Source organism: Haliotis rubra, unplaced genomic scaffold (genome assembly GCF_003918875.1).
Source record: "Haliotis rubra isolate DU_JTF1 unplaced genomic scaffold, ASM391887v1 Scf189, whole genome shotgun sequence".
NCBI lineage: Eukaryota > Metazoa > Mollusca > Gastropoda > Lepetellida > Haliotidae > Haliotis > Haliotis rubra.
In genome coordinates this window covers 631,834-656,890 of record NW_025765880.1, presented here as the reverse complement: position 1 = coordinate 656,890, position 25,057 = coordinate 631,834, and the positions used below count along the sequence as shown (strand labels likewise).

The 25,057-nt window shown below is 44.4% G+C and overlaps 2 protein-coding genes across 3 annotated transcripts in view; both read right to left on the bottom strand.

The window, feature by feature from the left end:
- Window positions 1-3,309: 3,309 nt before the first annotated feature.
- LOC124274223 (MRN complex-interacting protein-like) lies at window positions 3,310-13,449 on the bottom strand. The gene is made up of 4 exons (XM_046709559.1): window positions 12,655-13,449; window positions 9,782-9,958; window positions 7,409-7,553; window positions 3,310-4,363 (listed from the first exon to the last, which is right to left on the bottom strand). The coding sequence occupies exons 1-3, from the start codon at window positions 12,775-12,777 to the stop codon at window positions 7,428-7,430; spliced, it is 426 nt and encodes a 141-aa protein (XP_046565515.1). The 5' UTR covers window positions 12,778-13,449; the 3' UTR covers window positions 3,310-4,363; window positions 7,409-7,427.
- Window positions 13,450-13,578: 129 nt separating this feature from the next.
- Window positions 13,579-25,057, bottom strand: part of LOC124274222 (MFS-type transporter SLC18B1-like) — a 36,388-nt gene continuing 24,909 nt past the window's right edge. For both annotated transcript variants that reach the window (XM_046709556.1, XM_046709557.1), the window contains exons 10-15: window positions 24,726-24,824; window positions 24,288-24,388; window positions 24,050-24,145; window positions 16,849-16,923; window positions 15,613-15,706; window positions 13,579-15,276 (exon numbers count right to left, since the gene is read on the bottom strand). In XM_046709556.1, the coding sequence (XP_046565512.1) occupies window positions 15,106-15,276; window positions 15,613-15,706; window positions 16,849-16,923; window positions 24,050-24,145; window positions 24,288-24,388; window positions 24,726-24,824 (636 nt within the window). In that variant the 3' untranslated portion in view covers window positions 13,579-15,105. The remainder of the gene's footprint in view (window positions 15,277-15,612; window positions 15,707-16,848; window positions 16,924-24,049; window positions 24,146-24,287; window positions 24,389-24,725; window positions 24,825-25,057) is intronic.

The window sequence follows — 25,057 nt, the reverse complement described above, 5'->3', positions numbered from 1 at the left end:
CCGTTTAAGGACCCAGTATGGACTACTTTGCGTTGCTGGAGGTTTTGTCGGAGATGTATCAGATGTTTCTGCAGTACACGCGTAAAGACTCAGTGTTTTGTCTGAAACATTTAGTAAAACCACACATTTCAGAACAGACATTTGTGTCTTTGAAAATCCATAAGAAAATATTTTACTGAACATTTCCGGGAGAAGAATTTCAGATGATCCACCCACAAGACAGTTATAATGTTAAAAAGCTATTAGAATTATGCTGAACTATTTAAGGATACAAATGTATCTAAAACATGTTCATTTCTTGCAGGTTTGTTCCACCTTTCGCATCGGGTATGGGCAGGGAACGAAAGAATAGTTCACCTCGTGATGGCAATAAGTGCTTCAGGGGCTGTGCTTGGGCCTCTACTGCTGAACCCTTTTCTTCACGGCGGCGTCTTCACAATGGCATACTTTCAAAAACACAACACAACTCTCGAGGATATATTTCATATATATCAAAACCTGTCTAACACAGGTCCTGTGACAACACTCGACAAATACCACATGGACCTTCCTGGAGTGTTACCTGAGAACACCTCTCAGTCTTTGAATGAACTGATTTCTGCTGAAAATTCACTCACTGGGAGTGCACGTTCCACATCATGTTCCGACTTCAGTACACTTATCGAATATCCATACTTTATCACGGGGGTGATAGGTGTACCAGCGATCATCCTTGGGCTCTATTTCTATATCAGACCTGGAACACACTGCCCAAGCAATTCCTACGAGACAGTGGTAGACTCAAGCACTGGAATTACCAACCCTGGAAATCTGTATTTTGTATTGATGTTCCTGTTCCTTCTCTGTAGCCAAGGCATTTCTGTAGCATTTTCGTCTCTCCTCACAACATTTGGTCTGACTAGTTCCCTGAACATCAGCCTGAGCACAATGTCAGTGATGACATCTTTCTTTTGGTTTATTCATTTTATTGGTCGTATGTTAACAGTACTACTCCCAAGAGGGACCAGACAGTTGTACATACTATGCATCTGCCTCGTGGGTACTCTCCTTGGAACACTTACTTTGGCAATGACTGAGTGGCTAGGAACAGCCGTTCTTTGGGCAGCGTGTGTGTTGATTGGCTTATTTACTGGCCCTCTAGTGTCTGCTGGGCTTACGTGGTCGGGTCAAGTCATTGCGGGAACACCAAAAAGCACATCCTTCTACGTAGTGGCCATATCTTGTGGATTTGGTGCTCAGTTTCTCTGTGGGTCTGTGATGTATGCTGTTGGACCAAAAGGATTCGTCTACTTTTGTGCTGGTATTTCTTTAATGATGTTAATACTTTACGTAACTTTATATGCAATTATTCGATCATTTAAGGGGAGTTTGTAACTCATGTAAACAGTTGTCATTTATTGACTAACCATGATTTAACATTTCAGCTAACATCGGGTAAATTACCTGTTGTGTCATCAAGCAGGATACTTATGTTCCAAGCTAAAGGACTAAAGTGTTGTTACAAATTGTGTCATTTGGGTAACCCTGTCACCTCAACCTAAATTCTTTCCTCTCTATCATGGCAACACATGGTGGGACACGAAGAGTGGGCTTCACCACTCTTGGCATCACCAGGTTTCAATTCCAGTTTCAGCCATTATGTATTATATACAAATATAAGCAACAAACCCTTTCCATGATCTACATATTCTAATCATACGAAATATATGATAAAAGCAGAAATCACCATGATCACTGGAGGATCCCAAGTATTTTGACTTTCGACAGATATCAGGCATAACATTCAGTAAGATGAAACAACCACAAACATATTCTAAGTACGCAACCAGGAGACCCTCTCATCTGTTTTTATCAACCATAAACATTTACTGGGACTATCAAGTGTGTGAGTAGACTGAACTCTTGAACGGTTTTCAGTAATTGATCAATAATCAAATGTAATCGTAAACCACCACAAAAATAATGTGGGCAATAACAGGACACAATAATAACATTGTTCAAATGAAACAGGCATAGATTAATACTAAGATCAAGACGACAGGTTTTTTCAGGGTGCTCAGTCATCTGTGAGTATCATCGTCTTGGGGGCTTTCAGACAATCGTTAATTGCCTGAACTATAAAACATGTCACTTACTTCTAAAAGACAACTTTATTTTAACAACAATTTTAATATTGAAAATGTCTGTGACAAACTGATTATTCGATCAATCACCCCAGCACTAGTTCTTGTTATGAAATGTATCTGAGTAAAGTCAACAACAGTTAAACTTGACCCAGCAGTGATACAAAACTGATGTGTGCTCTGTGATAGTATTGAAGCACTGCAAGTAATATAATATACTGAACATCATTGAAAACGCACCAGTCTAAACTTGTCCATATTTTCATCAAGATGGATTTCAGCATGACATTGATCAATGAATATAACTAAAATGAAGTCGAAGGGCATGTCCAGTTGAAAAAATGCTTTAGAAAAAAAATCCTGTCCACAGTATGACTCTTAATCCAAAAATGCATCAACATGCAGCCACGCCATGAAAAGAGCGCGTGAATTTCATTCTGAAATCATTCTGACTGTGACATTAAAAGCAGGTGTATGAGAACCGATTCTCACTGCTTCACTAACGATTGTGAAACGAGGACGAGAGATGCCCAGGTTAACACCTCACAAAAGAGAACGTGCACTAGGTATGATTCAGGTTGGCACCAGCAACAGGGATATTGCTCGACAACTTGGACTCCACCATCGTTAGGCTTCATAGACAACATCAGTAGACAGGCAGCACCCGTGACCTTCAGTGACCTTGGCAACAACGTGTTATGATGCTCCTGATAGCGCCATATTGACCTTGTCCATATCAGTGATTGAACACTGCCGACTGCCAGGACTGCTGCACTAGTTCAAGGTTGACGTGGGGGTCATCAGCGCTGACTCCATGCGACGCCATCTACACGCTACAGGGCTCCATGCTCGACGTCCTTACGTTGGACCAATTCTGACTGACAGACACCGTAATGAGCGTATACAATGGGCTAGCAGGCATTTTCAGTAAAGATTACAACAATGGCATGGTGTTGTAGTCACTGACGAGTCACGTCTTCATCTACGTAATGCTGACACAGATGCGAAACATCCGGGAACTTGAGGCTGCACTACTGCAGAAGTGGAATGACTCAATGAGGAGACGTTGAACTGCATGTGTCAATGCAAATGGTGGTCACACGCGATATTGACTTTTCGATCTGACTGTGGAACATTTCAATGAATGAATGTCTTTTCTGTCTTGTTGTTTTTGTCAGTCATCCATCTGTTATTATCCACTCAAAAAATATCAATTCCTTACACATGCTTTTAATAATCTGAACTTTTATAAGTGGTGCGTTTTCAATGATGTTCAGTATATAATTGCTTTGTAACTCAGGTACCCTTGTTCCTAAAAATTAATTATTCACGTATTCAGAATCACTACATTGTTTATAAACCTATCAGTATTATATTTGTAGTCTTTAATTTTTCAAAAGTCTAATTCTAAATCAGCATCATCCACATCTCCAACAGAAAATATTGAATAAGTTTGTATGTGGGGACTGTTTTCTTTTCCTTCAACATGTCCAAGCCCACATCTGTCCAAGTCAGTGGTTGCCCTTTGATGTCCTGGTCCACCTCCGTTATTGTCACCGTTTTTCAACGACCATATTTGTCCATTACTGTGTCCTTGTGACAACTTCCTGTGCCTGGACTGACCAATCACATCATCACCATGGTAACAGGTCATACTGGCACTACTCATGTTAGCATAACTTCTTAATGTTGAATTAGCAGCCTCTGTATTACTAGAGTGCTCTTGTGACAAGGATGACTCTGAAGGAACACCATCTACAAACTCTGACCACTTACTAGATGCTCCCTGACCATCTGCCAGTGAACTTAAACTGTCATACTCAAGATTAAATTCTGACTTTCCTAACCTCATTGTACTTTCTGAGCAATCAGAATCATCACTTTCTTCCTTGTCAATAAAACTTGACCATTTGCTATTTACTGCAACATTTTGATTTGATGTTTTCTGTTTCTTTTGAATGGAAGGCTTCAAATTCTTAACTGATTCAGAACATACTCCAGCAATGTTACAGGTGCTGTTCTGAAGTCTCTGATCAGGCAGCTGTAGATGACAGTTGTTGCCATCAGTTGACTGGTACTCGTGATATGGTTCATCACCTGTGACATTTTCTCTCCCTCTGTGTTCGGTGTGTGAGTTGTAGTCATCCCAGCTGCAGGCAACATGGCTTGTGTAGGTAGAAGGGAATGGATTATCTCCCTTGAAACTGTGCTGACTGCTGAAGTTTCCTGACTGTGATTTTCTGAAATTGAAAAACAATATGTTAATGATGGTAGATGTTCAGGTGTAACATGTTGTAATGCTACAAATGCAACACAAGGTAGCTAATTTCATTTGAGCATGAAATTTACACAGTAATTCATCATATTAAATATTTTCAATTATTGCATAAAATGTGAGAGAGGATTTTACCTCACTTCAGAGTGTTAAGTATGATTAGTCAGCTTCAAGAACCCTGTAATTATAAAACTAATGTGATCGAGAGATAACTAGATACATATATAGGATTAAAAAAACAATATGCAGCAATTTTTATGGACACACATGGTGAGTGATTGTGTAGGTATGAAAGATTTACAAGCAACAGGAATCATGAACATAGAGATTTTTTTTTTCTGGGTTACATCTTTTTATTCTCGAGTACAACGTTTCAGGGCTTGTTCTGGCCCTATCATCAGGTAAACTGAACAGTAACTGTTAACTCTGGCCGTGACGTCACAATGCTTATGACGTCACAATGCTATGACGACGCAATACATGTGGTGGTCAATAGATACAGATGACATGGCTCATAGAATACGTTATTATGAATATATAAGATGTCATTTACTGCAAAATTAATGGATCAATTTAGAACTGTGCAGATACTTATACAAAATTGTTGATTGAATTAGAAATGTACAGAGACGTATTTATAAATGTATAGAATGTAAAGTAATAGCAGTGTATACATAGAAATTATGCTTTATACATGGGAACAGTGACGAGGGTAGGGTATTGTCTTATTGTTTTATGTACCATGCATTTGGGAGGTAGACACCCTGGTCCCTGTTTATTGCTGGTTTTGTGCGTTTGATGAAGATAGCTTCAATCAACTTGCGTTTACGCCAGGCACTGATGTTTTTTTGAGAGGACTTCAGTTTCCCAGTCAATTTCATGACCGGGATTATTCATAATGTGTTCAGAAACTGCAGATTTTAGATCTGATTTGTCCACTGAAGTTTTGTGCTCTTTCACACGTGTAGCTACTGGTCTGCCTGTCTCACCAATGTAGATGTCACCACAGTCACATTTCAGTTTATACACACAGCCTTTAGGGTTGGATATAGCGTGATTGCACCCCTTACCATTTGCACGTAGCAAAGTTTTAAGGGTTTTGCCAGATGAGAAATTGGTGTCAATGCTGACAATACTGCCCAATTCCTGTCGAAACTTTTAGCACCATTAGGGAAAGAAGGTAAATCCTTCATCACTGATTCATCATCGTTTGTTAACAAACTTAAGGATTACCAAGCTTGTGGCACCATGGTCAGTTATGACGTGGTAGACTTATTCACTAACATTCCTCTAGAAGAATCCCTAGCAATCCTACGATCCCGATTAAAAGTCCTGTATAGACCATATCGACACAAAACTTTCCATCGACAGCATCATCAGCCTTGTATCCAGCTGTTTTGAAACATCCTATTTCACATGGCAAGATCAGATATATCAGCAGATTCATGGTCTACCCATGGGATCTCCACTCTCACCTCTCATAACTGAGATATTCATGACCAACTTTGAGGAAATTGCTCTGGCTACTTCACCATTCCAACCACTATGTTGGCACAGGAAAGTTGATGACACGTTCTCTATCCTAGACAACCATCATGACCCCAATGCACTCCTAGATCACCTCAACAATCAACACCCTAGAATTAAGTTTACGATGGAAACAGAACAGCATAACAACCTCCCTTTCTTGGACATCCCCATTGACAACTCAAACAACCAGCTCATCACGTCGGTCTATCGGAAACCTACCCACACAGACCAATATATTCACTATCACTCAAACCACCATCCCCAAATCAAGAGAGCAATTGTTGCCACACTTGCGAGACGGCGAAAAAGATCTGTAGCCCTGACCTACTGCAACAAGAAACAGACCACCTGATGACAACATTCATCACATACAATGGTTATCCAAAGAACCTTGTAGAAACCACCATAAAGAAAACACTACAAGATCAAGTTCAGCCTCCTCCTCAAACCTGAACCATCTCCCATCCGCATCAACATCCCGTATGTTGGGCCCATCAGCCACCAAGTCAGCAGACTCCTAAAGAAAATGGCCAGCATTGACACCACTTTCTCATCTGGCAAAACCCTTAAAACTTTGCTACGTGCAAATGGTAAGGGGTGCAATCACACTATATCCAACCCTAAAGGCTGTGTGTATAAACTGAAATGTGACTGTGGTGACATCTACATTGGTGAGACAGGCAGACCAGCAGCTACACGTGTGAAAGAGCACAAAACTTCAGTGGACAAATCAGATCTAAAATCTGCAGTTTCTGAACACATTATGAATAATCCCAATCATGAAATTGACTGGGAAACTGAAGTCCTCTCAAAAACATCAGTGCCTGGCGTAAACGCAAGTTGATTGAAGCTATCTTCATCAAACGCACAAAACCAGCAATAAACAGGGACCAGGGTGTCTACCTCCCAAATGCATGGTACATAAAACAATAAGACAATACCCTACCCTCGTCACTGTTCCCATGTATAAAGCATAATTTCTATGTATACACTGCTATTACTTTACATTCTATACATTTATAAATACGTCTCTGTACATTTCTAATTCAATCAACAATTTTGTATAAGTATCTGCACAGTTCTAAATTGATCCATTAATTTTGCAGTAAATGACATCTTATATATTCATAATAACATGTATTCTATGAGCCATGTCATCTGTATCTATTGACCACCACATGTATTGCGTCGTCATAGCATTGTGACGTCATAAGCATTGTGACGTCACGGCCAGAGTTAACAGTTACTGTTCAGTTTACCTGATGATGGGGCCAGAACAAGCCCTGAAACGTTGTACTCGAGAATAAAAAGAAGATGTAACCCAGAAAAAATATCATTGTTCATCAAATATCATCTTCTAAAATGCCAATCAAGCATCTAACAGGAATCATGTTCAAGAGTAAATCAGACTATGAAGGAACACACTAATAAAGATTAAGTTAAGTGAGCTCAAAGTTATTGATATATGCTGTTCACTTACTTCCTCTTTATGCTTCGCTTCATTGACTCTTTGTACATCTGCTGGTCTGTTGTCCAACGATCGTTGTCATCATGGTCATCATCAACACCCCCTCCTCAGTGTTTGTGGCATCATCATCCATGAACTGACCCCACCGTGATGTCAGCTGAACAGATAGAACAGAGAACTGACCCCCACTGTGATGACAGCTGAACAGAGAACTGACCCCCACCGTGATGTCAGCTGAACAGATAAAACAGAGAACTGACCCCACCGTGATGTCAGCTGAACAGAGAACTGACCCCACCGTGATGACAGCTGAACAGATAGAACAGAGAACTGATCCCACCGTGATGTCAGCTGAACAGATAGAACAGAAAACTGACCCTCACCGTGATGTCAGCTGAACAGAGAATTGACCCCACCGTGACGTCAGCTGAACAGATAGAACAGAGAACTGACCCCACCGTGACGTCAGCTGAACAGAGAATTGACCCCACCGTGACGTCAGCTGAACAGATAGAACAGAGAACTGACCCCACCGTGATGTCAGCTGAACAGAGAATTGACCCCAACCTGATGTCAGCTGAACAGGTAGTACAGAGAACTGACCCCACCGATGTCAGCTGAACAGATAGTACAGAGAACTGACCTCACCGTGATGTCAGCTGAACAGGTAGAACAGAGAACTGACCCCACCGATGTCAGCTGAACAGATAGTACAGAGAACTGACCCCACCGTGATGTCAGCTGAACAGAGAACTGACCCCACCGATGTCAGCTGAACAGATAGTACAGAGAACTGACCCCACCGTGATGTCAGCTGAACAGGTAGAACAGAGAACTGACCCCACCGTGATGTCAGCTGAACAGATGGAACAGAGAACTGACCTAACTGTGATGTCAGCTGAACAGATAGTACAGAGAACTGACCCCACCGTGATGTCAGCTGAACAGATAGAGCAGAGAACTGACCTCGTCGTGTGATGTCAGCTGAACAGATGGAACAGAGAACTGACCTAACTGTGATGTCAGCTGAACAGATAGTACAGAGAACTGACCCCACCGTGATGTCAGCTGAACAGGTAGAACAGAGAACTGACCCCACCGTGATGTCAGCTGAACAGATGGAACAGAGAACTGACCTAACTGTGATGTCAGCTGAACAGATAGTACAGAGAACTGACCCCACCGTGATGTCAGCTGAACAGATAGAGCAGAGAACTGACCTCGCCGTGATGTCAGCTGAACAGATGGAACAGAGAACTGACCTAACTGTGATGTCAGCTGAACAGATAGTACAGAGAACTGACCCCACCGTGATGTCAGCTGAACAGATAGAGCAGAGAACTGACCTCGCCGTGATGTCAGCTGAACAGATAGTACAGAGAACTGACCCCACCGTGATGTCAGCTGAACAGATAGTACAGAGAACTGACCTCGCCGTGATGTCAGATGAACAGATAGTACAGAGAACTGACCTAACTGTGATGTCAGCTGAACAGACTGAGATAGAACAGAGAACTGACCCCACCGTGAGGTCAGCTGAACAGACAGAACAGAGAACTGACCGCACCTTGATGTCAGCTGAACAGGTAGTACAGAGAACTGACCCCACCCAGATCTCAGCAGAACAGGTAGTTCAGAGAACTGACCCCACCGTGATGTCAGCTGAACAGGTAGAACAGAGAACTGACCCCACCCTGATGTCAGCTGAACAGATGGAACAGAGAACTGACCTAACTGTGATGTCAGCTGAACAGATAGTACAGAGAACTGACCCCACCGTGATGTCAGCTGAACAGATAGAGCAGAGAACTGACCTAACCGTGATGTCAGCTGAACAGATAGAACAGAGAACTGACCTAACTGTGATGTCAGCTGAAGAGATAGTACAGAGAACTGACCCCACCATGATGTCAGCTGAACAGATAGTACAGAGAACACACAATGAGAGCTTTCTTCAATATATGACCCACACATTACAAGTCACCGGTGAACTGGATTTGATTCACAATGCCACCCCATTCACTAAATACAAATTATTGCCACCTGTCAGTCTGTTTATACCATCATAAAAGCTGGTACGAGGCTAAAAGTAGATCATACGATCACTCTTAAAGTACTACTAACTTAGCTCATTCAATCAGGTTACTGCTTTTCTGTTCCACAATGGCCTGGACAATGAAGTTACAATCAGTTATAGTCACTGTTTCTTATTATTATGTTGAATCAGAGCACATTACACAATCAATCTTGATGATGTAAACAGACACAGAGGAACCTGATATATTCATATTTATATAAATTCTTCAAACTTTAATCCATGACACTGCATTGGAACATTTTACCTATCCGATAATGATTCTGGAGTACACATTAAGTACAACCAACCTGGTTATCTTGCCTGTACTGCAGGTCAGAGTGACCTAGGTCAGTGTGACCCAGCTCAGGCTCCCTGTGTGCAGGGTGATGCATGACCAACTGCTGACTGTGGTCCAACTCCCCTCTCAAGGTGTTCAGCTTCTGTACGTGAACTCGGCAGTCAGCACCACTGCCTTCTCCGTACACCTACAGCACAGGAAAATCTTTGAAGAACACGGATAAAGTTTCTTCAAAAGTTTTCTCAGCCCATATTTTCAGACATTGATGGGTACATGTAATCCAAGAATTATGTAAAAAAACTGTAAAACCATAAATATGATAAATCAAACCTGTTTAATTTCCTGTTATATGTGTCATCCCTACAAATCAAAAACATTGGTTATTACTGAAAATAAGGGCTTGGACAAATTTGTATTTCAGATTTGGAAATTTAACTGACACTTGCTACACACTTGTGAGATGAATATTGCCCTCTGAGAAGCGATAGATAAACTGGTGGCTTGTCAGGTTTCAAAATTATAATTTATGACAGTTCAATAACATCCGTCAGTTCATTATAAGCATGTTTATTATTAACAGAGTATATTGTATCCAGATCACAAAATTGTAGGATAATTATTGCTTGGTGTGAAATTCACTCCAATGATGCTGCATCTATGACTTGTCATCTACAATACCCTTAATCAATACAAGCCACTTTAGCATAATTTTAAATATACTTTCTTTTCATGTTATCATTTATTTAAATACACAATATCATATATCAAATATCTATGACAGACGACTCACACAAGACAAACAGGCCATGAGATGAGCAAACTCAAGAGAGACAAAAGCAACCTTTACCATGGTACTGTGATGCTGTGATGGTGCACTGAAATAGGCTAAAAAATCAAAATGCGTGTGTGTGTGTGTGTGTTGGGGGGGAAGAAATGATTAGGGGGGTCACCCATATTATCTTCTGGGGAGGTGGGGGTCATCAACTTGGTACACATGTACTTGGGTGGGTGGGAGGTCAGCACTTTTTACATACAAATACAGTCAAATCCCGATGAGTCGAATCTCTGGGGACCAAGTAATAAATTCGACTTATCGATGTATTCGAGACATAAGTATATCTATGAGGGTAGAAAAAAAGATGATCCAGTCCAAATTCCTCCGCCTAAGCATTTGTTTATCTAATGATTTCCCTATCACTAATAGGGGCACCTTATCAGTTCCAGTCTGATTAGCACAGACAGTGATTTCCGTAAAATCACTAATCTGCCTTTTGAACTCACCCGTCAAAGACGGAAAGGTTTGAGCTGCGCTGGTTTGTTAATTGGATCAGTTTACTACACCAATCAACTTCTCATTGACTGACTTCGGCTTATGTATACAAGATTGCTGTTGTTTGAATCTCATGGGACCAAATTTTCTTCTCGTGAGACGAATTCGTGTAACCGGTATTCAAATGATGACAACTATAACAGGGAATGGTCGGGACTGACAGGTACTTCGAGTTATGCATAATGTTCGAGACACAGGCATTCGACTCATCCGGATTTGACTGTAGTTACAAATCATGGGTACACCTACAGAATACCGGACACCTACCAGCCATATTGTTTAGTGTCACGTCACCCTAATCAGTGCTAATGCTAAGGTAAGAGTTCTGCCTGTAACCCCTGCTTGAAATGTATTCTATTTACTAGGATTAATTCGAGATTTTAGGGTTAGGTCAATGGTTTTAGGGTTAGGGTGTGGTTTAGGGTTAGGGTAAGGGTTAGTGTTACAATGCCGTCCGGTAATTCCGTGCACCTAAGCACATCAATCGCAACACGGCAAATAACGTCTCTTAGTTTTTGTGGTTTACGTGACTAAACATGCTGGTATGCATCATATTTACCTAGAAATATAAGATTCTAACGTTGCATTATGCCATACGGTCCTGACGACATCGCTTGCTGTCCGGTAATTCTGCGCAGCAACTGATGCGCATAACATCCAGTTGGAGATCCGAAGTATGGAAGCGTATTAGGGCCAGATTATTTTCAAAAATCACTTCATCAATGTAAGGAAGAGTGTTTCATATTAAATCCAATTATGAATAATGAAGAAAAAGGTTTAAAAGTCTGAAGAAAACAAATTTTCATAAAACTGTCAATTTATCTGTCAGTTACGGTTATGTACTAACCTTTAGTGATTAAAAGCCATTCTCTTATAGAAATGTCCCGATTTCAAGCGTAAATGTGGTAGCAGACGATGTCTTCCTTCGTACGGAAGTACGTTATTGCAGCTGCGCAGAATTACCGGACGCGCGGAAGGATTAATTAGCTGCTGCTGTTGTACTCTTACCCCTAACACCTTTTTTCAGATTAACCCTCAAGGATAGTAAAGGGTGCTGCCCTCAGGATCGGTTGCCATACCCTAACCCTAAGGATTTGACCCCGGTAACATTCTAGCCAGCAAGTGCTGATTTACGGGCAAAGATTAATTAGCGCTGCTGGGGTTCCCCTAACCTAACCCTTACCCCTAACCCTAAGGATCGTAAAGGATGCCTAACCCCAAGGATAGTAAAGGGTGCCTAACCCTAAGGATCGTAAAGTGTGCCATACCCTAACCCTAAGGATCGTAAAGGGAGCAGCGAGGGCTGCGCCCGGTTTTTAAAGTGCATTCTAGCCAAACGGGGGTTACGGGCGGAAGATGGCATGCAGGGTGTCACTTACTTTCTACACAAAATGTGGCCAAATGATCTCATTAATGTTCCATTTGAACAGAACTGATCTTTGCAGTGTTTCACGTTATATATTGAAACAGAAACAATTTTGAAGTTAAAATCAAACAAATGTTAGGGGTCAAAACCTGGTCGTACGTTAAAACGACGTTTGTGACAGAATTACTTTTTTGATGGACTGTTTCTCTCCGCACATCTTGCAGACCCACTTGTTGACCTTCTTTCTCTGTTGCACCTGGAAGGTGTGGCAGCTGTAGCACTGGACCACCTGAAACACCTGACCTGGCATCGCCACACTCGTGCTGAGCCAGTACTAAGTAAGGATGCTCTGCAAAACGCTGTCAAATGACCCAATCTTCCAAAGCTTGTATCCAATCGTATATGGCGCGTTCTGTGAAGGGGACGTAACTCTAATGTCACAAGTTTCCTTCATTCGACCTCCATTGCCCTGACATTGTAGGGTCAAAGCCATAACTGAAGGCATAAATTTGTAATCATGCATAACTTTCTATTTTCTGTATTTGAAATATATATAACTTTTTAAAATGGTGTATTTAAAGTCCATATACATGTGGTGCATCCGGTACCACGTTATATTAGAATATAGATATTTGATTCCTCGTTTAAATACTAACAATAGGCTATAAGGCATTATTCTGGGAAAAAAATATTGAAAGTATCTGGCCTGTTTGACATGGATAACTTGTTACGTTTGGTGAACGGATAATTTATTTCTGAAAATGTACCATAAAAATGATTTAGTAATGTTCATACGTCCATGTGTTCCACCAAATACTAGTATATGAATGATTAGGAAGCTTCAACAAGGGCGGGGGTTACACGCCCCTGGATTGATTCATTGCCTAAAGAAGCATCTTACTAAACACGCATATGATAATTAGTTGAATCGTCAGGCAATGTCTGCCGAAGCGCCATGAAACATCACTTTTTTCGGAAGAAGTTATCATGGATAAAATGCACAGACGGGCGAATTTTGTTTTGGCAGGTGGAGAATATTTATGCTTTATACCCATAAAAATGTCACCCGGCCTCGTAGCCTCAACATAATGACATATGACAAACACAAACGTCTTGTTACATTTTTACTTCAGGATAATCAAAGACATTGGGCGTTCATAAAGGAAAGATCGAGGAGAGTCAGGTCGATTCTTCCACTGTACATAACTAAATGTACACGAGTCAGAGAATGGGGCATTGTCATGTTGAGCTCGTGTAATGGTCTGTATGATTTGGAAATAATACCATCATTCTGCCTTCTATCTAGGAAAGTCAAAGAGTTACATTGCGGTCTTGTTCGCCTTTTAAGGAATGAACAAGATAGAAATTCAAATTGTATTCTGCTATATGTGCACGATTTCTCTTTTCGATAAACTTCAGCACCAATGGCCCCCACAATCAGATATGTTTTAGTCTCACCTGCGTTTGACTAAAATATACAGTATTTCACTGTACATGTTCACATGCTTTGTAACACGAAACATGAATTATATGTCACTAAATGAAAGTCCACGCGGATGAATTTGCAGCAATTATGACTAGATCATTCCATCAACGCTTTGCTCATTATGTAGATCAAGAAATACAATCATGATAAACTTAGATAATTATCTTGTTATCTTGTATAACGTCTCAATGTCGCACAAGGCATCTGTCTCACACGGGTAAATGAAGTAGAGTCTGCCTCCCTTTAGACAGAGGAATAATCAATACTTTTAAAAAGATATTTTAGAAAACCCTACTTTAATAATACTATCGTGAATTTGTCATGGCCCAACAGAGTAGGTACAGTAATATCAGTGACTCGGTGTTCTTAATCTTCTTTGAGTAGCGTACTTTATCTGTATTATTATACTCGTCTCACAGAAACTGATCCGAGTTACCCAAGGATGCTAGTTCTCTGTATCATATTCCTGAAATACAGGAGCAAGATGGCTTTGTAGCAGTAGCACGGGGACCATCGACACAATGTAAACATGTATCCATCGGACTACATGAAGATGATACGGTAAGCCTGGCGATATCTGAAACCAACAACCAGGAAATAGCCATTCCTTGGTGCATTATAACAGTACAACGCATATATCCCGTATTAAGACCTGCAAACAATTCGCAGCCATGTGGAGATATTTCTGATACACGTTGTCTTCATCTCGCAACGGCTGAATCCACAGGTAACCACATACATACAGGTAAACAAAAAGCACTTTCCAGGTTAATGATGGGTCGAGCTAAACCACGGGTAACCTGCAGGTGATCTGCAGGTAATCCTTTGTTATTTACTGCAAGTAACAGTAAATCTGACCAATGCTTGGTATTGTGAAAAGGCTCCCAAAGCATGATAATCACACCATTTCCCTCATCTCTGGAACAGCCATAGGATCGGTGAAAATGTAGTATGTACACATGATTTGATAGATGTAGGATGCTATATTTAGTGGAAATGTACATTCAGTGTGACAGCTGTCTTGCTATCTATCAATCATTGTCCAGACAGCTCGGACTCACAACAATTCACTCATCACAGTAACTGTTTGTAGGGTGTCGGTTGAGATCGGCATGTCAAGCACACTTTATCTATCACACACAGGTAATCACTTCATGGAAGTTGGTAAGGAGGTAGCATCATCTTCAAATACACATCTGTGAAGGTCACGTAATCCTCAGGGGTATACTGAAGCAACCAAGCTGATTGTTCCTCGCCTGGGAGACCTTTACTGGGTTTTCGGCACTTTGTGTCATAGACTGCTGAAACTATCAGCAAAATACTCTGAAAAACAAAGACAAAGAATTAGGAATAGAATTGGTCTTCAGAAACCCATGCTTGTCGTTATTATGAGGCGACTGAACGATCGGGTGATCGGGCTCGCTGACTTGATTGACACATGGCATCGTATCCCAATTGCGTAGATCGATGCTCATGATGTTGATCACTGGATTGTCTAGTCCAGACTCGATTATTCACATACCGCCGCCATAGACCTGTCAGGACTGTAGATAAGCGCACGTGACGTTTACAACACGGGAGTATTTCTGATTTCGTGTTTTCAAATGCGTATGAGAGCAGTGACATTAGAGGTTATCAGAACTGTCTTCAAGTACTCACAACTAAAACACACGCCAGTCCTGTATACGTGACGGTCCATTCGAAACCACCAACACCCACCATCCATCCGCCAAATATGGGACCTATGAAATCTCTGAAATAAAGAATATATTCGTATATATAATCGTCAGTATAACGAGCATCAGTCAACTGTAACACTGGTAACCGCTGAGGAACATCTTGGTGCTTTGAGAGATGTTCCATAGAGTGAGTGAGTGAGTTTAGTTCTACACCGCTTTAAGCATTATTCCAGCAATATCACGGCGGGGGACACCAGGAATGGGCTTCACACATTGTACCCATATGGGAATTGAACCCGGGTCTTCAGCGTGACGAGCGAACGCTTTAACCACTAGACTACCCCACCGCCCCAATGCTCTAATTGGACAATACCGGCACGACTGTTACGGGTCAGTTAAACCCAGTGATAACAACCCGATAACGCCTCCACGTGACCCGGCACATGACGTGGCACCATCTCATATTTGTACACTACATCCGACATCAGTGACGTATATGATCACTGCTTCCAGACAGGACTACATTGTACACATCGTATCGGCTGATATGATGAAACACTATGTGTCCTGATGACACACACCAGGGGCGGTGGGGTAGCCAAGTGGTTAAAGCGTTCGCTCGTCACGCCGAAGACCCAGGTTCGATTCCCCACATGGCTACAATGTGTGAAGCCCATTTCTGGTGTCCCCCGCCGTGGTATTGCTGGAATATTGCTAAAAGCGGCGTAAAACTAAACTCACTCATGAAAGCATAACGTTGTATTGTCCTCCGTGTAGTAGTCCTGCGAGAAATATTTCGTGATTATGAAAGTCCTCTGACCAGAACCCATACCGGGCATACGGTCATCATTCGAATTAATTCTATTTCATTTTTAACACTAAAAAAATATTGATGTAATTCATATATCCACTCCTTCTTTATCTTGTCTTACGTTTTGGAGGGAGGATGTAATTCAGTTGTTCTTTGATATTTGATTTGTACACTGTTAAAATACCTAATGCTATTTAGGCTATGTAAGAAGCAATTCAACGGAGTAGTAAGCGGTGACGAGCAATACAAATTTAGTCATTCCAATCATCAAGTTAATATAGACATCCTCAGTCACTTAATGCAATTCCTCTTGGTATATTGTTAATTAGCATTCGTTTTAATCCCCCCGAATTTCTAAACAGTATTCCTTGAACATGATTGTATTGGAACCCTATGAAGACGTACCCCATTGCATACATAGAGCACCAGATCCCGGCAACAGCTCCTTTAGTTTCCATGTTGTCATCCAGACCACGGGCCCTGTAACACAGAAGCACAGGTGACTTGTTGGATACTGGTCAGAACATTGACGGGTCAAAGTATATTTATGCTCGGTTGGACACTACAGACGAAGGGCCAGCGGTTGTGTGTTGTTATGCAATTTGTAGAAAGGGACATGTCTACAAATCTACCGTTGCTTGCTGCTAAACATCTCAACCCGTATCGAGGCTTATACCGCTGGGGTTATCTCAGGTAGTTGTTCCGTACAACAAATATACCAAAGTGTAACATGCTAATTTCACCGGACGCTCCTACAATCGAAGCTGGGAAATAGAATATTCTACCTTCAGAGTAAAGACTAGGTTTTAATTGCTCAGATACAGCTGAAAACGTATGCCGCTGTGTAATACATGTTCCCTCTTGCAGTGCCACAAGACGTGGAATAAACCAAATGCACAAAAATGTGCATATTCTAATACTTTAAAAGATGTTTAGAAAGTAGCGTTCATTTAGTAAAGCCCAGAAATTTGTTGTATTTCGGCAAAGATCTTGCAAAACTGTATTTATACCACGATGGACAGGTTTTGCTATTACATTCTTATAAATGGACTACAAATACTATTATAACCCATTGTTCTTTAACTATTCCATGTATGTAATTAGCAGTCTCTTATAATCAAAGGCTCATATATGTTTTAAGTAGACATATTACTTCACTGTGTTATTATAGGAGGTGAGATCTAAATATAATAATCTGTTTGCTATGACTACAGCTTGATTAATATATGAGAGTAACGTTAAGTACCTTCGCTCACGACCCACCGTACACACACTCCCGCCTCGCTCCCACACCCGTCACCACCCTACAGTTTGATTAATGTATGAGCGTAACGCTAAGTACCTTCACTTACCACCCACCGCACACACATTCCCTCACTCCCCACACCCGTCACCACCCTACAGCTTGATTAATGTATGAGCGTAACGATAAGTACCTTCAATCACCACCCACCGCACACACTCCCCTTCCCCCTCCGACACCCGTCACCACCCTACAGCTTGATTAATGTATGAGCGTAACGATAAGTACCTTCACTTACTACCCACCGCACACACACTCTCCCTCCCTCCCTCCCACACCCGTCACCACCATACAGCTTGATTAATGTATGAGCGTAACGCTAAGTACCTTCACTCACCACCCACCGCACACACACACTCCCCCTCACTCCCAACACCCGTCACCACCCTACAGCTTGATTAATGTATGAGCGTAACGCTAAGTACCTTCACTCACCACCCACCGCACACACACACCCCCTCCCTCCCACACCCGTCACCACCCTACAGCTTGATTAATGTATGAGCGTAACGCCAATTGTACCTCATCACTCACCACCCACCGCACACACACCCCCTCCCTTCCTCCCTACCCGTCACCACCTCTACAGCTTGATTAATGTATGAGCGTAACGCCAAGTAAGTACTTCACTCACCACCCACCGCACACACTCTCCTCCCTCCCTCCCTACCCGTCACCACCCTACAGCTTGATTAATGTATGAGCGTAACGATAAGTACCTCTTCACCTCACCACCCACCGCACACACACACTCCCTCCCTCCCACACCCGTCACCACCCTACAGCTTGATTAATGTATGAGCGTAACGCCACTAGCACCTTCACTCACCACCCACCGCACACACACACTCCCTCCCTCCTCCCACACCCGTCACCACCCTACAGCTTGATTAATGTATGAGCGTAACGCCATAAGTACCTTCAATCACCACCCACCGCACACACACACTCTCTCCCTCCCCACACCCGTCACCACCCTACAGCTTGATTAATGTATGAGCGTAACGCCAATTAAGTACCTTCACTCACCACCCACCGCACACACACACCCCTAAACCCGTCCCACTCCCTTGATACACCCGTCACCACCCTACAGCTTGATTAATGTATGAGCGTAACGCTGATTAAGCACCTTCACTCACCACCCACCGCACACACTCCCCCTCCCTCCCTACCCGTCACCACCCTACAGCTTGATTAATGTATGAGCGTAACGATAAGTACCTTCACTCACCACCCACCGCACACACACACCCTCCCCCCTCCCTCCCACACCCGTCACCACCCTACAGCTTGATTAATGTATGAGCGTAACGCTAAGTACCTTCACTTACCACCCACCGCACACACACACTCCCCCTCCCTCCGACACCCGTCACCACCTCTACAGCTTGATTAATGTATGAGCGTAACGCATAAGTACCTTCACTCACCACCCACCGCACACACTCCCCTCCCTCACCTCCCACACCCGTCACCACCCTACAGCTTGATTAATGTATGAGCGTAACGCTAAGTACCTTCACTCACCACCCACCGCACACACACTCCCCCCCCTCCGACACCCGTCACCACCCTACAGCTTGATTAATGTATGAGCGTAACGATAAGTACCTTCACTTACCACCCACCGCACACACACACTCCCCTCCCTCCCTCCCACACCCGTCACCACCCTACAGCTTGATTAATGTATGAGCGTAACGATAAGTACCTTCACTCACCACCCACCGCACACACACTCTCCCCCTCCCACACCCGTCACCACCCTACAGCTTGATTAATGTATGAGCGTAACGATAAGTACCTTCACTCACCACCCACCGCACACACACACTCCCCCTCCCTCCCTCCCACACCCGTCACCACCCTACAGCTTGATTAATGTATGAGCGTAACGCTAAGTACCTTCACTCACCACCCACCGCACACACACTCCCTCCCTCCCTCCCACACCCGTCACCACCCTACAGCTTGATTAATGTATGAGCGTAACGCCATAAGTACCTTCACTCACCACCCACCGCACACACACACCCTCCCTCCCTCCCACACCCGTCACCCACCCTACAGCTTGATTACAATGTATGAGCGTAACGATAAGTAAGTACTTCACTCACCACCCACCGCACACACACCTCCCTCCCTCCCACACCCGTCACCACCCTACAGCTTGATTAATGTATGAGCGTAACGCTAAGTACCTTCACTCACCACCCACCGCACACACACACACCCCTCCCTCACCTCCCCTACACCCGTCACCACCCTACAGCTTGATTAATGTATGAGCGTAACGATAAGTACCTTCACTCACCACCCACCGCACACACACATTCCCCTCCCCCCTCACCGATTCCCCTCCTCACCACCCTACAGCTTGATTAATGTATGAGCGTAACGCTAAGTACCTTCACTCACCACCGCCGCACACACGCCCTCACCTCCTCCCACACCCGTCACCACCCTACAGCTTGATTAATGTATGAGCGCAACGATAAGCACCTTCACTCACCACCCACCGCACACACACATTCCCCTCCCTCCCACACCCGTCACCACCCTACAGCTTGATTAATGTATGAGCGTAACGATAAGTACCTTCACTCACCACCCACCGCACACACACACCCCTCCCCCCCACCCACACCCGTCACCACCCTACAGCTTGATTAATGTATGAGCGTAACGATAAGTACCTTCACTCACCACCCACCGCACACACACACTCCCCCTCCCCTTCACCCGTCACCACCCTACAGCTTGATTAATGTATGAGCGTAACGATAAGTACCTTCACCACCACCCACCGCACACACATCTCCCTCCCTCCCCCACACCCGTCACCACCCTACAGCTTGATTAATGTATGAGCGTAACGCTAAGTACCTTCAATCACCACCCACCGCATACACACTCCCCCCACACCCGTCACCACCCTACAGCTTGATTAATGTATGAGCGTAACGATAAGTACCTTCACTCTACCACCCACCGCACACACACATTCCCCCCTCACTCCCACACCCGTCACCACCCTACAGCTTGATTAATGTATGAGCGTAACGATAAGTACCTTCACTTACCACCCACCGCACACACACACCCCCCTCCCTCCCACACCCGTCACCACCCTACAGCTTGATTAATGTATGAGCGTAACGATAAGTACCTTCACTCACCACCCACCGCACACACACACCCCTCCCCCCCGACACCCGTCACCACCCTACAGCTTGATTCAATGTATGAGCGTAACGATAAGTACCTTCACTCACCACCCACCGCACACACACACTCTCCCTCACACCCGTCACCACCACCCTACAGCTTGATTAATGTATGAGCGTAACGATAAGTACCTTCACTCACCACCCACCGCACACACACACCCCCCTCCCTCCCACACCCGTCACCACCCTACAGCTTGATTAATGTATGAGCGTAACGCCAGCACCTTCACTCACCACCCACCGCACACACGATCCTCCTCCCCCCCGCACACCCGTCACCACACCTCACACCCTACAGCTTGATTAATGTATGAGCGTAACGATAAGTACCTTCACTTACCACCCACCGCACACACACACCCCTCCCCACCCGACACCCGTCACCACCCTACAGCTTGATTAATGTATGAGCTTGCGACGTAACTAAGCACCTTCACTCACCACCCACCGCACACACACACCCCTCCTTCCGACACCCGTCACCACCCTACAGCTTTGATTAATGTATGAGCGCAACGCTAAGTACCTTCACTTACCACCCACCGCACACACACCCCCTCCCCCTTCGACACCCGTCACCACCCTACAGCTTGATTAATGTATGAGCGTAACGATAAGTACCTTCACTCACCACCCACCGCACACACACTCCCTCCCTCCTCTCCCTACCCGTCACCACCCTACAGCTTGATTAATGTATGAGCGTAACGCTAATTAAGTACCTTCACTCACCACCCACCGCACACACGCTCCCCCTCCCTTCCTCCCACACCCGTCACCACCCTACAGCTTGATTAATGTATGAGCGTAACGATAAGTACCTTCACTTACCACCCACCGCACACACACATTCCCCCCTCACTCCCACACCCGTCACCACCCTACAGCTTGATTAATGTATGAGCGTAACGCTAAGTACCTTCACTCACCACCCACCGCACACACACACTCCCCCTCCCGACCTCCCTCACCACCACCCTACAGCTTGATTAATGTATGAGCGTAACGCTAAGCACCTTCACTCACCACCCACCGCACACACACACCCCTCCCTCCCTCCTCCCTACCCGTCACCACCCTACAGCTTGATTAATGTATGAGCGTAACGCTAAGTACCTTCACTCACCACCCACCGCACACACACTCCCTCCCTCCCTCCCTACCCGTCACCACCCTACAGCTTGATTAATGTATGAGCGTAACGCTAAGTACCTTCACTCACCACCCACCGCACACACACACTCCCCCCCTCCCTCCGAAACCCGTCACCACCCTACAGCTTGATTAATGTATGAGCGTAACGCTAAGTACCTTCACTCACCACCCACCGCACACACACACTCCCCCCTCCCTCCCACACCCGTCACCACCCTACAGCTTGATTAATGTATGAGCGTAACGCTAAGTACCTTCACTCACCACCCACCGCACACACACTCCCCCTCCCCCCCCGACACCCGTCACCACCCTACAGCTTGATTAATGTATGAGCGTAACGCTAAGTACCTTCAATCACCACCCACCGTACACACTCCCCCTCCCTCCCACACCCGTCACCACCCTACAGCTTGATTAATGTATGAGCGTAACGCTAAGTACCTTCACTCACCACCCACCGCACACACACTCCCCCCTCCCCCCCCACACCCGTCACCACCCTACAGCTTGATTAATGTATGAGCGTAACGCTAAGTACCTTCACTCACCACCCACCGCACACACACCTCCCTCCCTCCCTCCCACCCGTCACCACCCTACAGCTTGATTAATGTATGAGCGTAACGCTAAGTACCTTCACTCACCACCCACCGCACACACACATTCCCCTCCCTCCCTCCCACACCCGTCACCACCCTACAGCTTGATTAATGTATGAGCGTAACGCTAAGTACCTTCACTCACCACCCACCGCACACACACACTCCCCCTCCCTCCCTCCCTACCCGTCACCACCCTACAGCTTGATTAATGTATGAGCGTAACGCTAAGTACCTTCACTCACCACCCACCGCACACACACTCCCCCTCCCTCCCTCCCACACCCGTCACCACCCTACAGCTTGATTAATGTATGAGCGTAACGCTAAGTACCTTCACTCACCACCCACCGCACACACACCCCCTCCCTCCCTCCCACACCCGTCACCACCCTACAGCTTGATTAATGTATGAGCGTAACGCTAAGTACCTTCACTCACCACCCACCGCACACACACTCCCTCCCTCCCTCCCACACCCGTCACCACCCTACAGCTTGATTAATGTATGAGCGTAACGCTAAGTACCTTCACTCACCACCCACCGCACACACACTCCCTCCCCCCCCACACCCGTCACCACCCTACAGCTTGATTAATGTATGAGCGTAACGCTAAGTACCTTCACTCACCACCCACCGCACACACACACTCCCCCTCCTCCCTCCCACACCCGTCACCACCCTACAGCTTGATTAATGTATGAGCGTAACGCTAAGTACCTTCACTCACCACCCACCGTACACACCCTACCCCTCCCTCCCCCCACACCCGTCACCACCCTACAGCTTGATTAATGTATGAGCGTAACGCTAAGTACCTTCACTCACCACCCACCGTACACACGCTCCCCCTCCCTCCCACACACCTTTCCACCACCAAACCCCCACTCCCCAACCCCCCTTCTGTGCCAATTGACGTGAGAGTGCTTGATTTTGTAAAGTCAATTATTATTGAAACCACCTACGGTGATACAAGAGCACATTATACAGAATGTTACTTACGCAATTACATGTGATGAAAGACAGACAGAGATAAGTACTGGCATAATTATACAAATGTTACTTTATTTATTTTTTGTCGAAAATAGCTAAGATACTCGATATTAATTTAGAATTTCATATAGCGTTTAGTCCTGCATGGCATGCCACAGATTGTTGTTTAAATACATTTGGTATCCGTGTACAACATGTGCCCATACAACACAGTAGAGTTTGGTATCCGTGTACAACATGTGCCCATACAACACAGTAGAGTTTGGTATCCGTGTACAACATGTGCCCATACAACACAGTAGAGTAAGCATGACTTACGTTGCGACGTCCAGCACTATCTCGTAGGATGGAATGACGGCCATGCTGATGGCAAATCCAAGAGTTATCAGTGACAAGATCGTCAACCAGATCTCTCTGTTGATAAAACATAATCAGTACAGGTAATACATTATTACATACATAAGCATGGAGTAAGCAAACATACTGGTCGTGGTTTTAATACTTATATGGTCTCAACATGGTCCAATACGTTTCTGTGACTCACTCACTCACTCACCTGTAATCTGGATCAAAGCCAAGAAGGGGAGAACCGCCGAGCAGTAAGTGAGATATTGCACACACCATGAAGCCGGGTATCATCAGGATCCGGTTGTCCGGCTGCAAATATAGACGGAGCCCAGTCAGTACTGGCCATCATCAGAAGGAAAGTGAACAGACTGGACGTGGTGAAGATATTAATATTAATTATAGCAACATATTCGGGAAGCAAAGCAACACAAAATGTTTCTTTACAACTTGAAACGGGTCTCTTACGCTCATCCACATCTCTCCACGCTTTGAACTCATCATATTTAAGCAATATATCTCTTGGAATCATAAAATGTCGGTTTGTGAAGTCTCATTGATGTTCCTCTGGTTTGGAACAGAACTTCTGTCCCGTTTGAAGGTTCACATTAACTCCTGAAATTGCCATCATGGTGGTGTTAGAACTGACCAGCCTGTCTGCAACCCAGCTGCTGATTGGAGAACCCAGGGCGTAGGAAGCAGAGAGGATGAGGAAGATCACGCCGCTCATTTCTGGAGTTAAGCCGAACTACAACGCAAAAACATGGTGATCACATTGAGTCTCAATAACTTCAAACACGCCTTAATACATTGTTGCTGATTCATGCACTTACTGAAATACACAAGAAGAGGGATGGTTAGGGAGGTGAGGTGAGGTAAAATTGGGTTTAACGTCGTGCTTGAGAATATTTCGCTCATATGACGACGTGCATGCGTGTGTATATGTATGTGCGGCTGCTTGTACTAACCCAGACTTAAGCT

Excerpts from the sequence above, each read along its gene's own strand:
- LOC124274223 (XM_046709559.1), bottom strand. The coding sequence starts at position 12,777 with ATGCCAGGTCAGGTGTTTCAGGTGGTCCAGTGCTACAGCTGCCACACC. Across the intron at positions 9,959-12,654 it reads AGAAACAGTCCATCAAAAAA|GTGTACGGAGAAGGCAGTGG; the intron begins GTAATTCTGTCA and ends CCTGTGCTGTAG. Across the intron at positions 7,554-9,781 it reads AGTACAGGCAAGATAACCAG|CTGACATCACGGTGGGGTCA; the intron begins GTTGGTTGTACT and ends CTATCTGTTCAG.